The 20,052-nt window shown below is 37.8% G+C and overlaps 1 protein-coding gene and 1 long non-coding RNA gene across 3 annotated transcripts in view; one reads left to right on the top strand and one right to left on the bottom strand.

Moving 5' to 3' along the window:
* LOC129348562 (uncharacterized) overlaps positions 1-17,878 on the top strand; it is a 70,076-nt gene extending 52,198 nt beyond the window's left edge. The window contains exon 3 of the long non-coding RNA XR_008601155.1: positions 11,185-17,878. This is a non-coding gene — a long non-coding RNA (uncharacterized LOC129348562). The remainder of the gene's footprint in view (positions 1-11,184) is intronic.
* On the bottom strand, positions 3,658-17,687 carry si:dkeyp-59c12.1. Of its 2 annotated transcripts, XM_055009038.1 has the most exons (5): positions 17,583-17,687; positions 5,765-5,894; positions 5,627-5,680; positions 5,425-5,501; positions 3,658-4,778 (listed from the first exon to the last, which is right to left on the bottom strand). In XM_055009038.1, the coding sequence occupies exons 2-5, from the start codon at positions 5,811-5,813 to the stop codon at positions 4,353-4,355; spliced, it is 606 nt and encodes a 201-aa protein (XP_054865013.1). In that variant the 5' UTR covers positions 5,814-5,894; positions 17,583-17,687; the 3' UTR covers positions 3,658-4,352. The 2 variants fall into 2 exon arrangements, with proteins under 2 accessions (XP_054865013.1, XP_023136553.1); XM_023280785.3 differs by lacking the exon at positions 17,583-17,687 and having other exon boundaries at positions 5,765-7,328.
* Positions 17,879-20,052: the final 2,174 nt, after the last annotated feature.

Here is a 20,052-nt window from a genome sequence, read left to right as displayed (position 1 = left end):
ACATCATCCTCAGTATGTGTTATAAGAGGATGTGTTTAGTATGAATGTGTTTAAACTTCAGTAGCAACTGCACCTTTACTCTTTCTTGTAGGGGCAGTCCCCACTTCTTTTGCCCTAGCCTGTAATAATGGTACATCTCTGCAAGAAGAAAAGCCGAAATATATATATTTATGTGTGTGGGTTGACTCTCAGTTTACCCTCAAAATACACACTCATCATATCCTGAAAACAGTCATTTTTGGTGTTGGCATTGTGGTTTATTTCAGACAATGTTTTACACTTGATGTTAGAGAGTTGCACGTCTTATACTATCAATAATGTAATTTGCTGACTTTGTTTTACGAAGATGCCTTTAAAATTGATTTTCGTTCCCTCAGTGTTGTGTATATTAGACTCTGCAGATTCATAGTTTGCTCTTTCTTCACACACCAATGCACAATGTTTGAGTCAGATCACTTCTGCTTGATGTAAGACTTCAGTTTCACTGGAAACAATTTAGCTTTAAATGCATGAACATTGACTCTCTTCACCGACTATATCAGGTTTTTGTTCCATCAACTTAAGAAGCTCTGATCAGTTCCTGATTGTTGTTCTCTAAAAATTTGCTAAATAAGCGTTTATATTCATATTTATAGGTGAATAAGTCACCTTTACATATCTTGCCAATGTCATCATTTAATTTATACAAAAAAAGATTTGCTTTCTCATCTCACAACAGACTGCTAATGTTTTCATTCATGCCATCGCTGTTCCTTTACTGACTGGTTACAGGATATATCTCCAGGGGGTTATATAGATAGATGATAGATTTACACAGAAAAAATGAACAGAAGTGCAATAAACAAGGATAAAATTTACCTTAAATGGTCACTTAACATCCCCTCACACTCTGAACTGTTTCAGCTCCGATATAAAAATGAACCCAGTCATGGATTCCTTTAGTAATATCATCTATATACAAAGTGCGCAGCATAGCAAAAACTTGATAACACAACTTAGCACAGCAGGAGAATTTGGGCAATAAATGTGCAGAGAATTGATTACATGCTTAGCAACACCTTCAGCAATTCATATTTGGTGATTGTTTTTCAAACTTTTTCATAGATACATGTACATGCAGTCATATATAATGTGGTTATCAAAACTTGTGCATATTGAGTGCAACAGTGGAACTTTATCAATGCTTTTCTTGGCATTCATAGATGGTCATGTTTAAGTTTTTAATGATGCAAAATATATATATTGTTGCTTCAAATAATCCAAAACATTTGTTAAATACGTTGGTCACCTGAAGCTGTTCTCTGCAGCTGATCTGATACCATCAGGTGAACCTGGACCAAGATGTCTGAGAGACATTTCTGGCACTTTAACATATTTTTTCCTTGAAGAGTTTAGGCTCATGTGGAGGTAGATATGTGAAAGCTTTTGAAGGCCAGCAACGAAGCTCTTTCTTTAAAAACTGGAAGACATCAGACAACACACACTTATGGTTTTACACATGAGACTGGTCTATGCTTTTACACACGTTGAAGCTGTCTGGTTTAGTCAGGCATCAAGTGCCACACACTGCAAGTTGTGCCATTAAATGTATGACAAGCTATATGTACTGTAAAACATAGAACAAGCAGCACTTGCCAAGAGTTATATACCCAAGTGTATTTTCATGACAGGTGGCCAGCACTTAATAATTTACATAAAAAGCATTTAGTGGTGTAAAACTGCTCTATGCGATGCCTTTGGCAGCTTTTTACTAACACAAAAATGGCCAAATCGCCAAGCTTCTTTTTTCATTTTGGTGAATTATTTGAAGCAGGGGCTGCACAGTGGCTTGGTGGTTCGCACTTTTGCCTTTCAGCTAGAAGATCCCCGGTTCGCGTCCCGACGTGGGCCTGGGATCTTTCTGCATAGAGTTTATATGTTCTCCCTTTGCATGCGTAGGTTTTCTCCAGCTTCCTCCCACAGTGCCAAAATATGTTGAGGTCAGTTGGTAATTCTAAACTGTCTGTGAATGTGAGTGTGATAGTTTGTCTGTATATGTAGCCCTGTGATAGACTGGTGACCTGTCCTGGGTGTCCCCTACCTTTGCCCTATCAGCTGGGATGGACTCCAGTCCCACTCCGACCCCAGTGAGGATTAAGCGGTGTATAGATAATGGATGGATGGATGGATGGACGGATATTTGAAATGTCATGAAAGAGCATCTTGTGCAGCATGCTAAGTATCCCACAATTGTCCTCCATGGCACAAAATGCCTCCCAAGTGTCAAAAAGGCTTTTCTGTTTAAAGGAGTTAAGAGGCTAATTGATATGCTAATGCAATATTGTAATGACATATAATTATTCCAAGTGCCTTTTCCTCAGTCAGTGGCAGGAAAAGTGGTACCAAGGCTCATCTTTTGCTTCTTTTATCCTTTTTATGTTATCCTGTAGAAACCTTCCATCTCTGTAGTTGTCTGTGTCATTGTGGCAGCACATGGAGACACATCATTTCAGCTCCAGTAAAGCTGAAAGCAGCCCTCACAGGTGAAGCCTTTTTGTCAGGCTGCTGTTTGGTCTGGATCCCGTTGTGAAGACCTTGAGGGGTCAGAGACTGTGACAAGGACCTGCAGGGGCCAGACTGGCCCCGTCTTGCTTTGTTAACCCCTGCCTTGTTCCTGTCAGATTCCTCATACACGAGAATAGAAAAGAGGACGAGCAGCACCAGCTTACCTGCCATTTGCCCTCCTACGCTGCTGCATTAGCAGCCGCAAAGATTCTCATCCATCTGACACCTAAAGACAGCGGCTGAAGGGAGGAGACGGAGGAACAGACTATTCTGCTGCTTAATCTCAGGGGTCAGACGAAGTTTACTGGAGCAGGTCAGAAGCAAATTAGAGGATTTTTTTCAAGGGGAAATGGTCTCCTAGTTGCAAAGTGGAATTTGCAGACTCTCACTGAAAATGGAGATAGATGTGATGTCCCCAGAGGCATGATTTTAGGGTCAAGAAGCTGAAGTGAGGGGTTTTACCCAAGAATTTGGATGTTTTTACAGCAACATATCCTGTGTCGACAGTCCCTTTCACTATGTGTCTGTTCAGGAGGGATTTTCAGTTCCTTAAAGCTGCATTGCCACGATTTGAAAATTGTTATATGCAAAAACACATTCTTACTACCAAACCAAACCCAATTAATGCTGAGTGATGCTCAGAGAAAAGTGTAATTGCTGTCAGAAGAGCATTTTTAATCTGGTAAAAGCTTATTTTTCTTCTTTGTGTCAGCAGAGAAACATTTCACATATTTGCTCACATGATGATGCGACTCTGCAAATCTTTCCAGTTACTGCATAGTTACAGCAACTTAGGCAGTGTGGTGTCTATATTGCAAAAGAATGCAAAAAAAATTAGAAAGACGGTGGAAAAGACAGAAAACTACATTAAACCATCACAGTTAATCACAACAATCCCAGAGCATCCTTCCAGGCTGCTGTAAAAACACAGACACAGATTGTACAGTTGTACAATGATGCAGTCCCAAAGGAGACCATCCTTTATTTAGATCTGGGGTCAAGTTGTTCAGCTGTCAGCACCGAGCAAGACTGAGACGAAGCTGACATTATGTGTATATGGGGATCGATAGAAAGTCACATTACATTTTGAATAAACACAACTAAAAACAGGACTTCTGCACACCATTTATTGAAAACCTCTTAAAATTTCATACAAACAGTACAGTTCAATGCATGAATCATGGGAGAGCTCATAAATATAGAAAACATGTAGTTTCTTCTTTCTTCTCCTTGTTTAAACTTGAATAAATACAAATGTGTCTGTTTCACCTTTAAGAATGAATCTGAGACGTTTCAGTCCCTTTCTCTTGTAACACATAAAGTTTCACTTGAGGTTTTACCAGCTTTTTTCCTTCTTAAGACATTGTCTTTGGCATGTGCATCATAAATAAAGGCACATTTATTCTGTGCATAGAATCTTCCAATCTGAAGCCACATTTGGTAAAATATAGTCCATAGCTTAAACACAATGCATTCATTGCTGCTCACTATAGTATGTTACATGACAAGAGTCTGTATAAGGACCACTTTATTTCATTTTTATCAGTCTTGTTTGTCTTGAAGTGCAGAAAACATCTGTGATCTCTGCTCTGTGTCCGTGTTTTCCGAAGCTTAATGGCCTTCTTTCTTCCTTATGCACTTCCTAATGAAAGTATCTTCCAGTTTTTTGTGCCTCTGGTGCCTTCAGTGTTACCTCTGGCACAGTGATGTGACACGTGTGGTAACCTTTTACTGACAGATTGTAATAACATCCATCAAGGCATGACCCCTCTCATGCAGCTTCATCCACAGCTCCCTCCTCGTCTGCCTTAAAACGAGTCTGTCCGTCTCCTGGCGAACACTGCAGACATGCTTTTCACGATGCCCTTGAACCCCAGAGGCCTCTTGGTGGTCAGCTTGGCGTCCTTCATCCTGTCCACCAGGCCGTGAAACACCATGAGCACGCTGTGGTAGTTCTCAGCTGCTGACACCTCGTAGAAGTGGCAGTCTGTGTTGAGAGCCAGCAGCCGGCCCTCCTCGCTCAGCACCGTCCGCCGGTGGTGCAGGTCCCGTTTGTTGCCCACGATCACTATGGGCGGCTTATCAGCCCCGAGGTAGTCTTTGGTGGACTTGATGGTCTGGATGAACCTGCTGATGCTGTTGAAACTGGCCCTGTCACAGATGCTGTAGACCAGAATGAAGCTGTCTGCCCACCGGACCTTCTTCTGGAAGAGGGACGTTTCCACGGACGAGTCCTGCAAAATCAGACATTTACATTAATTTATAGCAAACGAGGTGGAAAGTAACATGATCCATCTACTTTAGCAATTTACCTAAGTATAAATTACATAGATGTTGATTTTTTTGCTCATAACTACCAGATTTATTGCTATTAAGAGACTATTCTAGCACTTCTCTTTCTATTAAAGCACTTTAAACTTTAACTTTCAAATTCTTTGTACGAGGGACCATTTAGAATTTAGAGTACTTTGTTCAAATATAAATATGAAATAGCTTTTAATTTTTGTTCTACATTTTATGTTACTTTAACTTTATTTCTGTATTTTTTTATTCTTTACCTAATTTGTTCTAATCAAAAGAGTACTTTTGCTACTGTTAAAGCAGTTCAAATGATCTTAAACATTCAAATTCTTCTTACAGTTCCAGATAACTATAAAATAACATTATAACAATGCAAAAGACCATTTAGCATAAAGAGTAATTTCTAACACTTTAAATACATTTTACTGATAATACCGATACTTCTACTGTACTTTTACATTGCTCTGCTTTTATCTGAGTATTTCAGCATTACTGGCAATAGAAGAGCATTTTAGCAGAATAAAACCATTGATATCACCATGTCATTGTTGGTAACAACTTGAATATTCATCTCCTCACCTCAGAATAGGGTGAATCCCAGATATTCAGAGTGATCTCCCTCCCATCTGCTATAAAACTGTGACTGTAGATGGATTCTGCAAGACAAAAACAAAAAAACAAAAACAAAAAAAAAAAACAGAAAAATATAAATAAATAAGTTGAGGTAAAGTTGGATTACTTAAAAATGCACCAGACTTAGCAGAACAGGCTGGACACTCACCAATATCTCCATACTCCCCAATGAATCTCCGAGTTAAGAGACGCACAGTCAGAGCTGAAAGACAACCAACTTTCAATGAAGTTCTAATTCAGAAACACATGCCTGAACTTTACATCTCCTCCAAATACGTGTTCTTACCTGATTTCCCGACGCTCTCGGTCCCCAGAACAACAATGTTGGCTTCCATTTTTCAGAGAAGCAGCTGTGCCAAACCTCGCAGCTCCACGTGAGGCGGAGCTGCTGCTGCTGCTGCGGCTGCCGGCTGAGGCTTATTATAGCACAGACAGGTGGGCGGAGTAAACAAAGTACCAACAACAACAACAATAAGGATGATTTAATAACGTTGCCCTCACGTGGTTTCACACCAGCGTGCAGAAATGTGCAACAGCAGAAAATCACAAGTGCAGAAGTCTGAAAGTGTTGCCTAAGGCGCTGCTCCCTCTGGTGAGATCAGCGTTTGATTTTCACCTTTTATTACAGGCGATTGTTTAGCAGCGATATTAAAGGTAAACTGTGGAAGAATGGAGCTATATACAGTGTGAGCTCAAATCTGAGATATGATTCTGCAATTGTTATAGTATATAAAACAACTGCAAATGAATTGCCGGGTCAATATATAATCGTAAGTTTAAAAAAATAGTGTTTTTTATGGTCATTATGATAATTTCTTTACATATTCCATTATTATTTATTATGGAAACTATCATTTATTAATTAAAAAAATGACTGGATATTACTAAAATTTCACCTAAATAACCGTCCGAACTTAATAACAACCACCTTCTAATTAGCTAAACAGTAATAAAATGAGCTTATTCAAAAAATGTTTTGATTGTGTTCTTTTTCATTAAGTTGAGATAATCATGACAGATATTTCTTTTTCAGCAATATATCAAATTTTATATGGAAAATAACAAATTGTATCTGTGTCCAAGAAATCATTTCCAACTAAGTTACTCATTACAAAAACACCTCTCAATGAAGTGTGTTAATTCCAGATCACATGACCTGCTCCACATGATGTCATTTCCTCCTGAAGAAAAGACTGGCAAGACTCCAAGGCTTTCTGAGTTATTTAATATAAAGTAGTGTGTGAGTCAAGTGTGGATTTATCGCATGTCAGCAGGTTTACTGCAATATCTTTATAAATAACTTTTAATTTCTATTTTACACAATTGTGTATATATAATATTTAGAAGAATCTTTCCATAAAATGCCATGTGGTGTTTGGTTATAGGTGGCCATGATGATTTTAGGCCTGAAAACAGTTAAAATGTCAACTATGATACCTGTCAACTATGTTACAGAAACTCCTGTAATTATATATTGACCCAGCTACAGTGCTGCCAACACTTTCATGAATCAGTAACACATGACATAATATTTTAACTTCACACTCAATGACACCAGTTTCCTGCTTAGACCATTATTATTCTCACAATAAAAAACATGACAATGAACATTTTTAATGAATTATTTATAATTTAAACAAAATTTGATATGTTATGGAGCTCAAAAATGTATCAGCTTTAGTCACATATGCTCAGTTGCCACTTTATTAGGTACATGTTGCTAAAACCATTCTTTAGTTCACTACTATAGGTCTAGGCTGCTGGGCAACTTCCCATGATGCACTGAGCACCCCTCCTCTACCCCCCTTCTTTTTCCATGCACTGTAAAAAAAAAAAAAAAAAAAAAAATTAAAAATCTGGCACCAAGAGTGGAAGTAAAGACACATATAAAATTGTGAAATACTGTAAAATTCAAAGATGCTTTAAAAAGGGAAAATGATGGTAAATATGTGTAAAATAATGGAATTTTTAAAACTGATTTAAATAATAAGTAGTAAAATGGTGTAGTATTATGATTGTACATTGTAAAAGCACAAATTATAATACAAAATAATTAAAATGTTGTTGTTGTTTTTGTGTAAATTAATCCTATTTCCTGTGGTTTTACTAGATATTATTTGTCATACAAAACAAACAGTAAAAATCTGTCAAATAACAGTCCAAAAATGATTTGCCATTGATCAGTTCTTAATATGTAGAATTTTTATTTTAAATATTGGCACAAAAAGAAGCGATTTTTTACAGTCAAATAAAGTTTAAAAAATTTAACTAAATGGTTTATAATTTAAAAAATACTGATTTTTAATGTGATTGTTATTTATAAGATTATGTTTTTTCTTTTTGTTTGTTTTGCTTTTTTTCAGTTACCATGGAAAATAATACTTTTTCTATTTTATCACTACATTTATTTATTATTTTTATTATTAGATTTATTATATTACCAGTAATTAACTGTAATTTTCCAAAATAAGGAAAAAAAATTAAAATAATAGAAAACTGTTAAAGAAATTATATTTTAAAAGTGCTTTAAAAAGTCTCTTTTTTTACAGTGAACACACAAATTAATTATATGAACTAGTTGCATATAAATGCATACATTTATAACAATACAGCATGTAAATGTATATATTTATGTCATCAACTCATGTCACAAACTTTTGTGTTTTCTCCTCTCTGCAGTTCTCTATTTCTCTGATTCTCTAATTCTGATCTGCTTTGACTTTGACTGTCTCACTGACTTCTTCTGTGATTATTGTTATCTTATGCGTTGTTTGTCTGTTTTTCTGTTATTGTTGAGCCTCTCTCCCTCTTTACCCTCACCCGAACAGGGCGAAGCAGATAGCCAACCTTCCTGACCCTGGTTCTTCTGGAGGTTTCTTCCTGTCAAAGGGAGATTTTTTTTCTTCCCACTTTTGCTAAGTCTTTTCTTCAATCGAAATCTTTGTATTTGTTGGGTTTCCCTATAATCTACTGTTGGAACATGTTTACCTTACGATGTGAAGTTCCATGAGATTAATTTTTATTATGACCTGGCATTATATAAATAAAACTGAATTAAATAGATTTTAAAACTCATGCAATTGAATGCAAAAGTAGTGCATTAAATCCTATTTCCACCAAGGTTATAATGTTTAGTTTTTGTGAAAATCTGTTGAAGAGATTTTGGAACCTGTAGTTTGTTGTACTTTTTAACTGAATACCAATTTTGTGTTAATTAGCATTTAGCGATTTGTGTTTTTATATGATAATTAAAATATGGACCCGTTTGAAAGCTTGTTAAAAAATAGACACACAAACAACCCAATCAATATGGCAGTAACAGATTACATATACAGTATTTGTATGCCTTCAGTCCAGTTTCATGAAGTACCGGTAGATGAATTTCTTTTTGCTGCTGTGATGCTAACAGCGACCACAAGGGGGAAGTAGATTTCAATAAATGTCCTCCGCAACAGCTCACACTGTTTTGCTTCCTGGAGCCAGGAAAGGCAGAGGGGACAGTCTGGACACCGATTGGTTGAACTGAAAAAGACCCTCAGATAATTGGCTGTTTGTGCAGATGGACCGTAACTCCCGCCTCCCTGTGTGTGTGGGTGTGGACTTGCATGGCTATGTTTGTGAGTTTTAAAACTTGGGAGTGAGGACATGTTTTGGAGGGGGGATGAGGACATGGTAGCTGGTCTATACTTTGGGACAGACCTTCAGAGAGCTGATGGAGGGTTGGGACTTGGTTTGAGGCCTTTAGGTTTGAATCGGTTATAATTAGAGTAGGTTTGGGGATTTAGTGGTGATAGATGATGTTGGGATAAGGGGCTAAAGAATGCATTATGAGAATGATGTTGTCACAAACATCAAAAGAAGAAAGCATGAATGTGTGTGTTTGCTTTGCTAATGTAGATGGAGCATTAATCTGTTTACACGTTGTGTTGTTCTGACCTCCTTCTGAACATCTTTCGGTTTCAGGGCAAAGATTCGGTTTGAGATCAGAGCGTGGTTAGTTTAAGGTCAAGTTTAGCGAGGGAAGTAGTGGTTAGGATTTTGGTTTGGTTAGTCGCCAAGAAATGAAAGTCAACGTATTGTCCTCTCAAGTGACGGAAACAAGCCGGTGTGTGAGATTTGTCTTTATCTTATCCAGCTTTACTGACTCCCCTGTGTGCTACAATTTCCTGCTTTAATCTGATTTCTCCTGTAACCTGGTTTCTTGTGTGCACGTAAACAGAGAGCTTGCAGGGAAACACTGCAGTATATAAATCACACAGCACAGAATCATTCTCAACTGGGTGTAATTTCCAGATCCACCGTTGCTTCAATGCATTTTGAGTCTTCTGGTTTCTTCTGTTTGTTAAAACCATCATTTAGCAGCAATGCGAGCTTTGCAGTGACAGTAGCTGGTTGTATAAGCCGCAGCAGTGAAACCAGACCACAGAAACTCTTTATATCATCTCTAATATCATTTCCTGTCTCTTATCTCATGTCAGTAAGATCATTCTGGGACTGGAGGCTCCAAGACGGCAGATACTTCAATATTTGGATGGTATATATGATGGTTGTGATCGATATAATTTCATAAAAAAAGTCCAATTTTACTCTCCAAGGCTTTGCTCTGCAAGCAATATAGTGTTTGGTGCATCATAGGATGTTCACTGCTTATTTACCATGGATGTAATTTGGAAATGTCCACATTTGTAGTAGGCATCATTTATCTTTGGTTATCAGTACACTGACTGTAAATGCAGTTAGAAAAGCATAGTTATAATAGGACACCAATGATTTAAAGTGTCTTAAATGTCTCCATTTATCATTATGAGAGGTGTGGCATTGACTAATTAGTGAATAAGATAATAATGTGTTAAGTTATCTTCATGTGCAGCCAATACATCATAATTAATAACACATGCTTAAAAAAGACCTGATGTACACAGCTCAGAAATAAAAAACTGAAGAACACACCAATTAATATGTGGGAAACTATTCACAGTTGAGAGCACAAAATGTTTATCATCAAGTCAGGTTCCTTCTTAATGATTTGAATAAAGCGGTCCGCACATTTCCCAGGCTGTCAGCAGAAATGACCTTTATCACTGCAGCACGTCTGTGTGAAATTCTGCTCAGATACCAGAGCCACGCCGGGTTTTCCTGCCCAGTGAAGGTGCCACATTCATGAAAATTCATGCAAAGATATTTTACTGGTGAGAAATGTTTTTGGTCCCATGGCAAAAAAAAAATTTGAGAAGGAAACAATCTCAAAACAAATTAATATGCAGCCAAAATAGAGGGAATTAATTCATTCCATGAGCAGTTTATTTACTTGCAGTGCTTGTGGGATGGTGTACTTTTCAGAAATGTTTTCAGTCGGAGAATAGTTGCCTCATAACTGTCTTTTAAATTCTGCATTCCAATAAAACGTGACTGAGTCATATAAGCCTCTTTAAATGCGTTAGAGTGAACGTCTGCAAATATAAGAGTCACAACTGATTAAGTTTCTTTTAACACATCCTGAAGAACACAACAGATTTTAGCTAAATAAACAACATAATTTACTTTTTTATAGCTCCCAGAATCTTCTCTACAAGATAATCAATGCAAATGACAGAAAATTATTAAATCACACATGTTCCGCCGAGACGTTTCATCTATGCACTGTGCAGACCTGAACTTATGCAAATGTGTCTCAGTGCTGAGGTTGCTCATACTTCTCTGTTACAGTAAATGGTGGCTAATTCATCCTTAACCTCACCAAGCTGCTGAACCAAAGGGCCTGTATGACTGTTTCCTACATGTGAATATTTGTGCAGCATCAAAGGCTATTTTAAAAGTGGAATTTTAAGAATTTAATAAAGCATTTCGTCTTTATCTTGCTTGTCCCATGATTCATTCTCATTGGATGCTAAATACTAAACATTTTACATTGAGACACATATTTTTCCGGCAGAAATCGGAGGTATAAGGTCCTCTGTGATATTCATTGGTACAGTAGTTATGTACTCTAACCTCAACAAGGTCTTTTCATCAAAGGCTGTTCCACAGGAAGCTGCTCCGTCTCTGTGTGTGCTTATGCAAATAAATCTTCTTAAGGACTTAACTTACACTCACTTTATGTGTGTGATAATTCCACATTTCCCTGTTTCAGAGCTATGATAAGGAAATAAACTGAAAACCATCCTCTCAATGAAACGACACTGGATCGCGTACCTTATTTAAATTTGCACTTGATTTGCAATTCCATTTGAAATTTGCCACTTTGAATAAAGAAGGATGAAACCTGAACTGAGGTGATGCTCAGCTCATCAGAGTTATATCGTCCTTTAATTCCTGTTTAACTTCAGCTCATTTTCAAGCTATTCTGCAACATTAGTGTCATAAGTGAAGAAGATATTCAATTTTACCTTCTCTAACATATATAAAGCCTTCGCTTGTGAGATATTTTATATCACCTGAGTATATTCTTGACCTTCCTGAGATGAACACTAATGTGGGGATGGCCTTTCTATACATTCAGAAGAATAATTCTTTTGGAAGTCTAGTATTAAATTCCCTAAGAAAAATGTCTGTCTCTTTAGCTGTTACGCTAAATAGTTTGAGTCTGTGCAATGAACATTAAGTGAATTTCTAGAGCTTTACTATTGGCTGAAGAGAAGTAACATCTGATCAAAATAATAGAGTTGCAAACCATAAATCTAAAACTGAGGGGAACTGTATCGTGACAATTAACTGCAACTTCCCGCGCCAAAAACTGCAGTTCCTCAAATGGCCACTTGATCCCATCTGCAAAAGTGAGTCAATCCCCATGGACCCACATGTTAAAAATGCCCAATTTTACAACAGAAATAAACACATTTACAGCCTGGCACAAAGAACGCTTGTGGTTTCAATATTTAATTTCCTCATTAGTGAAAAATGTACAGGGGGTGAATATATTTCTAACTCACAAATTTGAATTTCATCCAGGCCTACATTCATGCAAAATTAAGGGTGTGGGTGCTTTGAATGAGAGGCAGGTGCCACCATAGGGCAGTAAATGGACCAGAGATGTTTGCATGGCCGCCTCAGCTCTACCTGTTGGCTCGTTGTTGGAATTTGCAGTGAGGACCGCAAAGATGGCGACAGCTGGAGGCACCACACTGAGCTTCAAAATTGTAGTTTAGAAAACCTATGGGTGACGCCACACTGGATTTGTTCATTTAAATACAGTCTATGGTAACAATACCCTGAAAGCATGTTACCACTGCTGTCCACTGTCATGTTACACAGTCAAGGTCTGTGAATCCTATAATAATATAGCCAGTGTTCACAGTTTTACCACATTACATAGCCATGCTTTGAGCTATATGCTAGCTTCAGCATGCGGAGTAGGGTGACCAAATGTCCTGTTGTCATGTCCTGTCCTGGCCGTACAGGTTGTTTTTTATTAAATGAAGAAAATTTTATGGGTTTCATTGTTTTTCATTGGGCCACTAAACTGACCTAAAACTCAAGATATAGATATTTTTTGTGAGTGTAAGTTTGTGAGAGCTATTTTTGTTAAAGTTGGAATGCTAAAATAGCAGAGGTATTTTTTTGTTTGTTTTATTTCTATTACAGAAGAGACATTATTTCATTCGCTATTTTTGAAAGTTGCTATAATAAAACATGTTGAGTAACCTCTGAGAAATCTATCTGAATTTGTGTCTTTGGTTATAGACAGCATTTGGTAATATAACAACTTTCTGTCTGTACAGAAGAGGCATACTTTAAATGTATTAAAATTGTAAGGCATCTTTGAGTAAACTTTGACTATCATTTGAGTATCTCATTGCCTGGCTGAGTGTCCTGGTTTTCAGTAATGAAAATATGATCACCCTAATGTGGACATATAGATATTTAGGTTACATTTGCAATGAGCACAAAATACAACATTTCACTACACATTATGAACCAAATAATATGGCAATTCATTCAGTAGCTGTAGAGATAAATAAATCAGTCCCAGCCAATGGTAGTGGACCAGCCAACTGGCTAAAAACTGCAGCTTTAAATATATAATACTATCAAAAAAGCAATGTTTTGACTCAAAGTGTATTTTTGGCTTGTATTTCATGAATACTGTGTTTTAATAAGAATATTTATATCATCAAAAGATGCAGAATAGAAATCTATCTTTGGATGTCAGCAGACAAAGACAGATGGATCATTTCAGTCCACAGCAAAAAGATTATTTCTTCAGGACTACTGATGCCAGTTGCTTGCAGCTGATAAAACTGAAGGCATTCATCATTAGCAGCCACTTATACACTGATGCTCTCATTAGACAGCTGTGATAACCGGACTGGAGAAGAGGGAAGAGCAGGCCATTAGCATGTCATTTCCCAGACAGGAAGGAAGCTTTCAGACTCGCACCATCTGAATTACAGGATGAGGGAAAAAGACCAGGACACCTTTTATATACAGAGGCCCAAACAATCCCTCCTCTTTCCTTGCCAACTCTGGCAGAGGAAGACCAGCAAAGAGGGCTCTCCAAAACAAAACCCAGCAAATATGGAGAGTGGTTATTAAACAACTATGATCCCTTACAATGTCCTCAGCTTCATTCTGTTTTTAGCTTCCATCTGATTGAAAATATAACAAGTTTGAGTTGTTTTCTTGCACATTTGTAATCTCCTTTGATCATATGAAAACGTGATTTAATAGCACATCCTCTGACTCCACTTACCAGAGTGAAAACACATCTCTTCCAGGCCGCTGTCCCACTTTGTCTGAGTTTGTCTAGCGACCATATGTTCACATGTTGTTTTAGTTTGGTTGCATCTGACTTCAAGAATGGTTGTGTGCTTACTGGGAAAAGTGCCGCCTGAATATTTCATGGTATAAATATGGTAAGTGGTTTGTAATGGCCCCTGAAAGCTCATCAGAATTTTACATAATGTCTTCTCCATCACTCCCATGTTTCCTCTCAGCTTGTGCAACAGAATATTTTTCCACATATAAACCACTTTCATTTATACAATTACGGATAGAAAGGCGCTAAGTTTAGCAAAACACAGAGCTTTTTACCCATTATTCTACCTGCTTGAAGCATCATTATGTACTAATACTGGGAGGAAAGAAGATTTAGATTTTGTAAGTCTTGGGTTTTAAAACCAAAACATCCATTGCCACTTTTTACTAAAAATGACTAAAAGCTTGGAAGCCTTTTGTTTGTTGGAAATAATGGGCAACAAATAGTGATCCAACAAGTCTAAGCACAACTTGAAAGATTAAAACAAGAACGACTATTTCACTGTGTGTACACTCCTATTGAAAAAGTAAGGAACTACTTGTGCTGCTGCTCTCCTCATTGCTGTGTTATTGGTATCTGTAAATGGTTTACACCATTTGCATCCGGAGGCTTTGTGCTTTCAGGCGATAATTCAAAATGGGCTGATGCTATTGAAAATACAGCAGCTGAATGTTCTTTTGCCTCGTGCTTGGGTGAGCTAGTGGTAATATTTTTATGATATAACTTTAAAGCTACAGTCATTCTGCACTACGCTATTTTTTTTGTCTGTCAGTTCTTTTTTTGATTTGGTTTCTTGGGTGTTTAACTTCACTGTTTGGGTTCACACGACTGATTCTCACCAGCAGACTATGTCACATCTTAAACATGCCCACTGCACCCAGTACAAAACGGCTAAAAACACACAGTTTGCAATTATCTGATGAAACTATTGGTGCTCCCACCAGCTCAGCAGTCACATATTTCCGTCAGGTGTTGGTAGGGACTAAAAACAGAGCTGAAATAAGCCCAGACACGACTCCGAATGATTGCTAATCAGTCATCACAACAACTTTGTGAGGTTATCATTTCATAAAGTAGGTTAAGGCTTCTTTCAGTTCCTTGTGCTGTGTTTACATCTTGTTTTGCTTAAAAGGAAACTAATGCAAGTTTAAAGATGCACTCTGGCAAAAGTCCGAAATCCAAATATTTCCCTCGAAGATGACATTCTTGAGCTTAACTATGAGCTGCAAAGTGTTTCAAACAGTTAGATTAAACAAAATGGTGACATAAACCAAAATAACTTCAATAAAACTTATGGGTGGTGTGAACGTAAACTGGCAGAGCAACCAAGAAAAGCTGCTCAAGATCCTCGCATAATAGCAATGTTTCAAATCAAATTCCAACAAAATTAAGATCCCATAGAAACAACGGCTAACCCAAAAAGGTAATTTAAGACTGAGGAAACAAAAACACTGGGGACTTAGAGGGAATAACACAAGTAAGTAAACAGACAGCAAACACATACAAACTGACAGAGGAATTTGCAGGACTATATACACACAGACAATTAATTGGGAAACAAGATACGAGTGGAACTAATAAGGGTGGAGCAGAAAACCAAAAAAAGGGGGGAAACTCACATAGGGATCAAGGCAAGAACACCAGAGACATGACAGGTACTTGGCTTTAAATTAAAAGTACCTAAAATAAGAGGACTACACATGTAGACAAACAGAGGAAGACACAGTCAGAGAAACAAAGGAAACGCTTAGAAATGCCAGGGTAGAACAAAAGAAAACCTAAGTACAGGGCAGAGACCATGAGGGTGGAGACACTAAGGTGCCACAAGAAAATCAAGGAAGGCGCTTTCGTTGGTTGTTTTTCTTCTCCATAATAGCAAACAGGATAATATTTACTGTTTGTGATGAAGACATTTTTTCACTATATGGTAAACTTACTGTAAATGAGAAGAGAATCAGGTTACTGCTGAGTTTATGCAGTTTGTGGAAGCAGGAAGTCTCGCACACCGAGGAGATTCCAGCGTATTTGCATACATATACCATATGTAAATGAACTGACTGGAGCAGCGACACTGCCCGACTTCAGCAAGACTTTGTGGCGTGCAGAGGACATTAAAAAGCAATATTGCTATAGCAGATTATTTAGTAACATATGCTGAAATAACAAGAAGTCTGCACTAAAACTGAGGATGATGAGACGAATGGCAAAGATCTGCACTAACATGAGGAATACTATCAAGGCCAGGAAAGTCACACGCATATCTTGTGCTGCGCCGAGTGGAATTCACGAGTGAATTATCTCCTCAGCTGCATGAAATCATCTTAACTCTGGACAGCCTCCAGTGATAGAGAGTCTGTTGGATATGGTGCCCAATTAGTCAGCTTTTCAACGTGAATTATCAGCCCACCACATGCCAAATGCTGACAATCAAAATGTCAGCGACTAAAATATCTCCCTTGCATAATGAGCAATGAAAAGTGCTGAGTGAAGGGATGAAGCCTGCAGAACTGCTTCACTGTTTACTATGGACTGTTTTATTCGTAAAGGCCATATTGCAGACTGCTGGTTACTGTTTGTCATAAGGGCGGCTGTCAGATCTCACCATGTGGATTACTCCACCCATCTTAAACAAAGCTTTGCTTTAACTTCCCCTCCAAGTCCAGAATGGTGACATCTGATTAATGCGTGTATTCCTCTGTAGTTGCCAGTTGTCGCTGTGCTATAGCAAGAAGGCCTTAATTAAAGGGATTATGGGCTTGTGGTGATTCACATTTCAAAAAACAGGTCACGTGACAAAATGTATGATGCCTGCACTCGAAGCTTTCCACCCTACGCTCTTAAAAATATCTCTCTGGTCATTGATTTAACTACTGAAGTGTTATTTCTGTACATCAAAGTTACACATTTAGATTTTTTCCATGAAAATAATCCTTTCCTGCCTTAAAATGTCTAAGATTTAACTCCACACTATTGCTTTCTCCAGAAAAGTGGATCTATTTAGACTCTTCCACCCCCCACTCACAGCAGCTGGAGCTTACTAGCTCACCAACAATCGGCTCAAACGCTAAAATTACTCCACACAACACAAAAAATGTAAAACTACTCTATGTTACACAATGGCAAGTTGGAATATTGGAATAATTTAGCCACTGACTACTTATTTTGCTTATGATGTGTAATCTAGCATAAAAAAAACATATATGGACATAATAATAAGGTACAAAAAACCCTTGATTTTCACCACAGTGGGTCTTTAGACTGTTGATATGTACGGTGTGTTTTCTGTGCTTCAGACTCAGACATTAGTATCACGTCAGTGCTGCAACTTTAAAGAAAGAGAGAGGCTTACAGTATGATGACATCCTCTTGTCAGTTATCATGTGGATATGCAGGGCAGTAGCTCCCAGTGAGGACAGCAGAGGTCATGTCTCATGATTTCCCTCTGTTTTCTACCATAAAAACACACAGAGAGGTTATTTTTAGACTCACACAGAAACAGAGAGAGAGGTGTGATTTTTGGTGTCAGGCAAGCATGCAGACAAACAAAAATGCACTGCAGGTACCAGTCGATGCAATATCAATACTCTCACAATAATTAATGTTCAGTGGTGTGTCATTAGAAGAGAATTACACACAGACTGCTAAGCTGGCTTTGACTAACCCTTTGAATTAACCCTTCCTGCTCCAGGGGGCGCTGTACCACGGCTGACCCGTGGCTCTGACTCCCCCCAATTGGGGAGAGATGCGAAAATCAGAATTTCCCCTCGTGCGATTAATAAGGGATGATAAAAAAAAAAAAACTTATTTCCAATGTAGATTGTGTATATGTTGGCCAATTAATTATAAAAACTGAAATACAATGTCAAAAATATTAGCAAAGCTATTAAGTGCAGCTGTTTGAGGATGGGTAATTTATTTTTGAACTGTTTTTGTCACAGCTCTTAAAAATACATTTAATCATCCCTATCAAAACTATTTGTAAAATGTATGCACTAATCTGTGCGTTGTGATGAATTCTGAAATGTCGATATTGTACCAACTCTTGAGATTTTGAAAACATGTATGCACAGAAAATGATTTTGATTTAGTTTGCAAACAAAAATGAAATACCTGCCATGTCACAATCCAAAAATTGATTGAAGTAATATTTGGGGCCCAGGAAGTCAATAATGAAGCAAATGTGAATCAGAATCAGAAGGTTTTATTGCCAAGTAGGTTTTCACATACAAGAAATTTGACTTAGTGATTTAGTGTATAACAGTAAACAGTAACATATGGATTTAAAAAGTGCTGCCAATAGAAGGTATTAAGTGTAACCAGATAAATAAGAAGCAGTGTTATACATCAAATTATCAGTAAAGGTAATCAAGGGTTTATAAATCATGAATGAACCCAAACAACAACTAGAGCACCAGTAAATGAAAAGTAATACGATTATCACTTACAAGCATGTGGACTGTGCACACATTCAGGGTCTCCTGCAGGTACACAGAATGAGTTTGGGCTGAACAGTAGCAGACTGTAGATGTGAGAAACACATCCAGAGGCATGTGACTCCTGCTTAAGGTTACATAAGGTGTTTTTGCTAAACTTCTTAACATAAGCTACACACTATACAAATAATTCTTATGATAATCTCTTTAACTAGCTCTGAACTTAAGTGTTCTGATCTGTTTGCCCCCAGGACACTTCAGTTTGTACAGCAAACCCATTAGATTATTCTGCAACAATAAAAGTGTGCTTTGGGGTATTTTTAGGCGACATTTGTATATTTCTTGTTCACATCATTATAAAGCTATAAAGTGTGGCGCATAAGGTCATAAAAGCTCAAAAGTGAGTCAAGTCATCTGTCGCTGCAGGTTGTGCATGTCGGTGATGTCATTGTGCCTCGACTGTGTGGTTTCTCACATTGGGAGTGGGTTGTTCATGTTTGCAAATATTGTTTTGACAGACAAATGGAGGCCGATGCACAAAAAATATTAAAAAGGTGACTGGTGTAGATCTGACTGAAGTGTCCTCTCCAACACTCCCCTGGGTGATCCATTCTGTCCTGTCATTGTTCCCATCTCGCTTCACTTGTAACTCAACACGTTTTATGTGCATTTTTTCCCCGTGCTCTCAGCTGGCTCGCACTGATTCTTCCTTCTTTGTGCGTATGCCATCTAACTCGCCTGTCTGGTTTCAGCAGCATTGCATTTTGTCCTCTCACGAATGCATTCAAGGAGGTACACTGCGAACTGTCTGTGACATTCTTATGAAGCAGGTTTGGCTGGTGTTCAGAACGTCCTCACAGAGATTTTGAGAATGCCACTTCTGCAGGGTGGAGTGGCTTTATCTGTGAGTCTGAAGTGTTTTCAGCATCACATGTTCCAAGAAAGATCATTTGGAGTAAAGCTGAGTGAACAGAAATCTCTTCAGATCTGTAAATATGTACATTGATCCTTTGGCTTTATTTAGTGAGGAAACTGGACCATGTTGCTTTATACAGTATGTGAAACCCTCACTGAGCAGCACAGATAATATTACTCTATTTTAACCCCCCCAAACTGCCTTCTCTGTTGATACCAGCATAAAAATAGAGAGCAGCATGGCTAAATGTATAGCAGCATGCTATATTTAAAGGGGACACAATCAGGAAAAGTGCCTTAACTCTTAATTGGATGCAATTTGACTGCTGTCCAAACATTAATGCAGTATTTATGTGCCCTTAAGATCTCTCCTGATGTCTGAGGACAAAATTGGGTTTAAAGTGCAGCTTTACTTATGCTCTGTGTGACTGTAAGCAAGAAATGTGGGATAAAAGAGAGAAAATGGCATTT

The sequence above is a fragment of the Amphiprion ocellaris genome, chromosome 3, assembly GCF_022539595.1.
Source record: "Amphiprion ocellaris isolate individual 3 ecotype Okinawa chromosome 3, ASM2253959v1, whole genome shotgun sequence".
NCBI classification, from domain to species: domain Eukaryota; kingdom Metazoa; phylum Chordata; class Actinopteri; family Pomacentridae; genus Amphiprion; species Amphiprion ocellaris.
This window is presented reverse-complemented; position numbering and strand designations above follow the sequence as displayed.

Bases quoted from the DNA above. Each gene is read 5' to 3' on its own strand.
- si:dkeyp-59c12.1 (XM_055009038.1), bottom strand. From the start codon at position 5,813: ATGGAAGCCAACATTGTTGTTCTGGGGACCGAGAGCGTCGGGAAATCA. The intron at 5,502-5,626 runs GTGAGTGTCCAG...TTTGTCTTGCAG, and splicing joins TGGGGAGTATGGAGATATTG to AATCCATCTACAGTCACAGT. The intron at 4,779-5,424 runs GTGAGGAGATGA...CTGATTTTGCAG, and splicing joins GGGATTCACCCTATTCTGAG to GACTCGTCCGTGGAAACGTC.